The sequence below is a fragment of the Limulus polyphemus genome, unplaced genomic scaffold, assembly GCF_000517525.1.
Source record: "Limulus polyphemus unplaced genomic scaffold, Limulus_polyphemus-2.1.2 Scaffold32, whole genome shotgun sequence".
Lineage (NCBI taxonomy): Eukaryota > Metazoa > Arthropoda > Merostomata > Xiphosura > Limulidae > Limulus > Limulus polyphemus.
The window spans coordinates 706,895-714,557 of record NW_013665642.1 but is presented as its reverse complement, the minus strand read 5'-3'; the positions used below and the strand labels follow the sequence as shown (position 1 = coordinate 714,557).

At 34.6% G+C, this 7,663-nt stretch overlaps 1 protein-coding gene across 4 annotated transcripts in view; it reads left to right on the top strand.

Annotated features, from left to right (window-relative positions):
- The first annotated feature begins 3,289 nt into the window (after window positions 1-3,289).
- The window catches only part of LOC106460073, an 86,257-nt gene continuing 81,883 nt past the window's right edge, over window positions 3,290-7,663 (top strand). For 2 of the 4 annotated variants that reach the window (XM_022387036.1, XM_013919759.2), the window contains exon 1: window positions 3,291-4,214. In XM_022387036.1, coding sequence (XP_022242744.1) covers window positions 3,648-4,214 — 567 coding nt within the window. In that variant the 5' untranslated portion in view covers window positions 3,291-3,647. Of the gene's footprint in view, window positions 4,215-7,663 lie in introns of all 4 variants that reach the window. The other 2 variants (XM_022387033.1, XM_022387042.1) reach the window with 2 other exon arrangements.

The window sequence follows — 7,663 nt, the reverse complement described above, 5'->3', positions numbered from 1 at the left end:
TAGTTAGACTTAATGACTGGAATTTCATTGAAAACAGAAAATTATTTTAATAGAAATAATAATACTATTAAAAAGGACCAGTAAAAGAAATGAAAAGTAGTATTTCTTTCCTTGTAGAATGCACGGGTAGTACATCGATTTCAAACTATAGAATAATCATAATCTAAAAAAACAACAACAAACCATTATTTGTAGTTTATTTAAAAAATGCAGGAATTGACTGAACATTTTCATCAAGAGGGGTTTGGTTTGAAAAAATGATTAAATCGTTAATTTGTGAGATGTTAAAAGATGAAAGCGTTGAGTAAATACCTGTATCCCAGAAATAAATCACTAACTTACAGGGCATAATAAAGGTAGAGTAAACACCTTCATCGAGTGAAATCTAGTTGCAAGATCCAATCAAATCATCACGTTGTGGATAGTGGATATGTGCTACGATTGAGTAAACATTTATATCAATTCAAATCTACCTACAAATAAAATAGATTGAGTTCATAAAACAGTTGATACATGATACAAAAGTTAGCATAGACATACAAATAATTATTGATAGCATAGAGGTATAAGAGGCGGAACATAACCGAAGATTTACCATCCCCTTTAAGTTGAAAATGTCCATTTTAAATTCAAATAAAGAAAAATAAAATACAAAAATTATAAAAATACATCTAATATCAAGAAGTCTGATCTTATTATGTGAGAATTACTTTGTTTGATATGACAACTACTTTGCCATCCTCTTTATATTTCGATAATTAGATTTATCCTTTTCGCTTTAACATAGTAATTTTACATCCTCTCTCCATTAATGTGTAAAGAAAAATATTCATCACCTGAGAATCCTGTGGAATAGATAAATAAGTGAGTCGTCAATTTGAAATAAATCAACACAATCATTATTTAAAAAAAACTATTCCGTCTTTATTAAGTTGCTCTTTCTGTAACTTTATTTATGTAGTAGTTTCAAGAAACATTTTTTTGGACGCTGTTGCTGAAATTATCAGCGAAAATTTTCAATAGCCTAGAAGAGAAAACCTCGTTTTTTTATTAGAAATAGATACATTTATAAAAAGCAGTTTTATGAAAGTATTTTTTGTTGTTGTTGATAAATCTACAATTAAAGCCAAGTATATGGAAATATTTCTGATGGCTTAAGGATATCAAAGTGCTGTAAACATTACTTGCTGATAAAATATTCTGTATGAATAAACCAATTAATATAATGAAATATTTTATGTATCTATTCCCATGTTAACGAAGTGTTCCTTTTATATATTTCCAAACATGCTGTTTCTTTAAACCTTTTCAAGCACTAATTTTTCTACTATTGTCGATGGAAAAACAAAACATCAAAATGTTCATTTTTCTTCACTATGTTAATAAAAATACTTAATATTTTACACTATTTCATCTCTATTTATCTTTTGGATTAATACTTTGTTTGTTTGTTTCATAATTTTGCGCAAAGCTACACAAAGCTGCGTATAGTTGCCCCTAATTTTGAACTGATAAACTAGAGAGAAGGAGATGATGAACAGCACCCGCCGCCAATGCTTGACAACCACTCTTATAGCGTACCCACGGCACCAAAGTACGAAGCGTATTTTAACGGCGAGGTGCGAACCACGATCCTTCGGATTGAAAGTCCGTGCTAATCACTAAGCCAAGCTCGGCCTATTAGCCAATTCACTGCGGCTGGTACACATATAGATTCTTGCTCTTAAAATCCCCGCGTGAGGCCCTTTGTCATAAATACTTGTGCTAATGTTGTCCATCGACATTCCACTATATTGTGTAGAACATACTGAATGAGTAAACGAGTCATTGTCAAGAGAACCATCTTGGACGACCGCGGATTTTTTATGTTAATTACAACAGTATAATTTTCAGAAATGGTCTCCCTGTATGATAATGGCACCGGAGGATACTGAGGATAGTTTATTTACGTAAGAACTATCTTAAAATATCATAAAATGTTTTTGTTGATGAAACGGCTTAAACTTTTGGAGGTAATTGAACTCTTATGAAAAACAATTTAGGAAAATATAATGAAGTAGATGGTTAATGTGTTTTGAATGTGTCATCTGAAGACTGAACGGGCGAAGTTCGTGGTCAGCGCGCACGCACTATGAGAATTCATGTTTTGGGATCCATTGCTGCAAAAAAGTGCTCACTTTGGGGTCGTGGGTGCGCCATGAGAAGAATGACAGTGAAATCTCACTATTCGATCAAGAGTGGGCGGTGGGTCTTTGGGGTCGTGGGTGCGCCATAAGAAGAATGACAGTGAAATCTCACTATTCGATCAAGAGTGGGCGGTGGGTCTTTGGGGTCGTGGGTGCGCCATAAGAAGAATGACAGTGAAATCTCACTATTCGATCAAGAGTGGGCGGTGGGTGTTGTTGGCATTCTACCTACCCTCTGGTCTATCAGTTCAAATTTAAGAACGACTATGCGCAGAGATAGCCCCTGTGTAGCTTTGGGCAAACATTCTGGGACAACATCTGGAGACAAAAACATGGAAAGGTTGAAATGGCTACCAGACATTTTTCTGTTGCAATAATTTTATTTTGTGGTTATTATGAAAGAGTGGTTCAAGTTATATTTTATTTGCAAGGTCACAGTGACATCAACATGGCGAAAGTGTAGTCGCGTTGAAAACAGACAAAATAAGGATGAGTTATCTGTCACTCTACTTGTCTGTTTTTCGATATATGTACCACGATACAAAATCCTCGACTTTAAAGAATTTGGCATTTTTAATTGAAAAACAATAACAACAACATTATATGATGATGTACTAATAACGTAACTAAGAAGCGGAACTACGTCTGAAATAGGCTTAGAGTTTCGACCAATAGAGAACTTAATAGGTAAAGCACATCTCCTTCAGAAAAATATGTGACGTGAAAATAAAATCAATATCATCCTTACAAGTTACATATAAAATCAATTGAGTATAAGCTTGATGAGGGAAAGACCATATGAAATCAAAAATCGATCAACGTCTTGAAAGGGTGACTTCTAGTACGATTAAGAGTAAGTTATTATAGCGTTTTAATTGAAAAAACAAATCTTCTAGCTTTCCTGTTTTATTGAACTTTAAGCAATAATATTTTATTAAAAATTGTTGTTTTCGTCTATATTTGGAGGTATCAGCTGTCAATTTCTAGAAAATATTACATTTTAACAGTTGCGAGTTCATAACACGTGCAATGCGCGCCTGTATGCAATTTATTGATTCTTCTCTATAAGTGTCGCCACACACCATCCAACTGGAACTCACATTGCCTTTACTAAACGTGGAGCTAAAGCGCGCAGCCCTTGCTCGGTCCTTGGGATCTCGAGAACAGAGACGCTGGATACATCATTTCCTGTCGTGTACGGAACTTATAATTCCAGAGGCAAGGAGCGCTTGTTTGACGAAGAACGCAGGTTCACTGTTCTCGTGACATGGCTGGTTAGGCTTAAAAGGCTGAGCATCCTTAACTAATACCATCATTAATCTAAGGTAGATAAACATTTAATTAGGTTTTTCAAGGACTGGCTTACTTAACTTGTCACGAAGAGATACGATTCTTTTATACTTATGTGACATTTCTACTAATCTTCTAACTTCCTTTTTAGAAAAGCCCGAGTTTACAAAGATGAAGATTTGTACACGTTTGGTAGGAAACACTTGCGGCATTTTTCTCCTATTCATAATCAGTTTATTTATTAATGAACGAGATGTTATTGCTTACAGAGTTGACACTCTGACAAAAGGTAACACTGACAACCAAACACTCTCCATTGGACCGCTGGAAGAGGAAAGCGTCTACAATACCACAAGGAATTCAGTCTCTTACACTACAAGCATATCTGGAGAAGATTCCACGGCTCAAACCACCGATATGCTAGATGTGCAAACTGCATCATATTCCAGTGATCCACCAGGAGACTATACTGACATGGGAGTTGATACAATGATTGAAGAGGTCAACACAACAGACGGGGAAAACATGCCAAAAATTGATACTTGGATCCAAACAACTGACATCTTGGAAAAGGATATAACCGTTCCCTACGTCATTCATAGTCCAACCAAATCGCCATATGTTCAAAGAAGAGCTTCTTATCAGCTCTCCGATGACCAATGTTTAATAGAAGACACAGGACTTCAGGTGTGGAGGGACACTCCTCAAGGCGTGATGCTCTTGATGACCTCTGACCACGTAAGTGATAATATGTTACTTTATAACTTCATTACAACTCATATTTCTCACTTTGATTTTTGAAACCATTTCTAAGTTAAACTCCCAGCACTACTATAGGCAAAAAATGTATAACTAGAGTGTTGGTGCATGCTTTTTCTTATATTGTTATTTTTAGGTAAAATAACAAAAATGATAAATTCAATAATAAGCTAGTACTGCAATAGACTAAAGAAAGTAAGAAAGTACTGCAATAGACGTAGAACCTATGTTTCTCGTTAACATTAGGGAAGAAACATAACTTGGCACGTATTTGTTATCCTGACTTAACACAAATCGTATAATGCAAAATCAATGATAATTCAGCGCCACATAAGATCACGAAATAAATTACCTAAATGACCTTTGTGACAGAGATACGACATATAACTAAGTTTTGATATAAAACTGTTTTGAAACCTGTAATGGAGGTTTCGAATTTTTAAGAATAAGTGTACAAAACTATTAGTAAGTTTATTCTTTATGAATTTTAACACAAATGACGGTAAACTAGACGAACTAAAAGTAATTTCTGCGAAACAAAAAATATACTTCGAGTGATATTCAGATTCAATATTTTTCATCACAACATTGTTGCAAAAATTAATTTTAGTTATCTCAACTTTCTTCAGAAGAGATTCTGGGATATGTTATTAGCATTAGCACATTTTTATGAAATCTTTCAGCTGTCATCTGTTTTCTTTAAGAAATCTAAAGCGATAAATTATCAAAAAATTAAATACATCTCATATTCTAGAAGTATTACTAATAATGGTTTTTGTTTTAACAAAATAGATGTACTGTAGTATTGAAATTAGTCAGCTGTTGTATAACTTCGAACAATGAAACTATAAGCAAAAACTTGAGCACGGCATAATGTTTGGGAAATATAATAACTTCCGTGGTTCATCGAAATGATAATGAAGTGATTTATTCATTATAATTCTACTAAATGTAAGAAACCGTCCACTATCGTCAATAAATATTTGTTTTAGAACAAAGCCACATTGAGCTATCTGCTGTGCCAACCGCGGAGAATCGAACCCCGGCTTTTAGCGTTGTAAATCTGCAAAATTACCTAGAGACATCAAGAAAGAACAATGATATGGAGGTGAATTAAAAGTAGATGTACTTTAATATTACAACGTGTAAAAAAATCAAACAAACAAAAACAAATTAATAATATAAATGTTTAATAAAATAAATTGAGTTTGAGATACTAGATTGTCGTTTTGGATCATTTCTTCAAAAGTGATCCCCATTCCCAAAATGTAATAATTATTATTTCCAGTGTCGGCCCGGCATGGCCAGGTGGATAAGGCGCTCAACTCACAATCTGAGGGTCGCGGGTTCGAATCCGCATACCACCAAACATGCTCGCCCTTTCAGCCGTGGGGGCGTTATAATGTGACGGTCAATCCCACTATTCGTTGGTAAAAGAGTAGCCCAAGAGTAGCCCAAGAGTTGGCGGTGGGTGGTGATGACTAGCTGCCTTCCCTCTAGTCTTACACTGCTAAATTAGGGACGGCTAGCGCAGATAGCCCTCGTGTAGCTTTGCGCGAAATTAAAAACAAACAAACAATTATTTCCAGTATGTTTTTCATCTGATATTGATGAATAGTATGGAACATATTTATTATAGGATGGTAGAAGTTTGTATTACTTTTCACCACCTGGTAAACATTTGGTTTTAGTAAATCAGGTCCCTCGGTGGGACAGCGGTAAGTTTACAGACTTGCAACGCTAAAATACAGGGTTCGATTTCATTCGGTGAATATAGCAGATAGCTCAAGGTGGATTTGCTCTAAAACATACAAACAAACCATTAGTAAGACAGATACTTAAGGTAACATCGAATATCATGGCTAGTAGGATATAAGCGCACCTAAGCCTAATTATCAATTATTTTTGTGTTACTAATTATTGTTTAATGTGTATCATATGGTTGATCTGCTAATCTGCTGCAGTCTCCAGTAGTAGTGCTGGGATTCCACCCCGGATGTTTTTTCTTTTTAGAAACAAGAGAGAATCCTCAATAGCCTCGGCACTTGAAATTATTTTAGATTAGAGTAAATTAATCTATGAAATCTTGGGCGATAGTGAACAAACAGCATTTCAGTCTTTCGAACAAGAAGACTAAGATATAATTCCAGCATTACTACCACATACTTCAGGACTTCCCTGAAGAAGGTAACAGATTAGCAGCCGAAATATAGAATAATATCTAATTCATAATATCCTCAGATAAGCTGGTTTAATAATACTAGCAGAAATACACACTCTCTGGGCAGGTATAACTGCTAGTTCCTGCGGAAGGCTATTGGGCTTGCTGCCTTTTCTAGAATTGTCTGGCAGTTCTACAACAATGTATTCATACTTAACATTCAGTAATGTTCACCATCCATGATAAAATGGATTATATTAAAACTTTAGTTTAGAAATGAAATATCATCACAGCATTACATCACAGAGTAGATTTTATTGAAGTATTTATTTACAGACACAGTTATCAATGACAGTACCTTGCTTTTCTGTTACAACACTCATGAGATTTTCACTAAAAAAAACAAATAATTTTTTTAAAGTTGTTTTTTGATTGTTTTATATTTGAAAGTTGCTCCTTTTTTGTAATTTTTATTTGTTAATTCTGAAATATAATTTTTATGGAAATTTTAATTGTTTTATTTATTGCTCAGCTATAGAAAATATTGCCTAGTTATAAAAATATTACCCAGGTATGATTGGTGATGATCGGTGAGGTAATTTTCGAGATCTGAGTTTTGAATGTATACATCGCAGGCTCCATTATAATAAGATTTTATTGCATCCAGAAAAAACGTTTGGTCACTTCAAAAACGTTTTCTGACACATAACAGAAAATGTCTATAGCTAATTTAACATACAAAAATCATTCCTGTTGGGCAAAACATTCGTCTTGAAATTACATACAAAATGGAGTCACTTCTCAACAGTGCTTAGTGATTTTCAAGTAGAGCAATTTCTTTTTTGGGCAGAATTTTTTCCTTTTAAAACACTAAAGTCCGGGGTTTGATTTCCCTGTGTGAACAGATTGCAGGTAGTCCAATGTGTAGGTTTTTGCTAAAATATTTTTTCTTCCATCTGGCATTCAGATTGATTTGGTAAAGCTCTGAATTTCGTAGCTGGTGAGCTGGGTTCGAATCTGTGTGGTATCACAAAATATTTTACGCATTTTAAGCTGTGGGTGCATTATAAGACGGACAGTCAATCCTTTAGCTTGTATAGTGGGAGATAGTAGCTGGTGAGCTGGGTTCGAATCTGTGTGGTATCATAAAATATTCTCCGCATTTTAAGCTATGAGTGCATTATAAGACTGACATTCAATCCTTTAGTGTGTGTATAGTATGTTGCTGACTCGATACCTTCCCTTTGATAAATATTTGGTCGTCAAG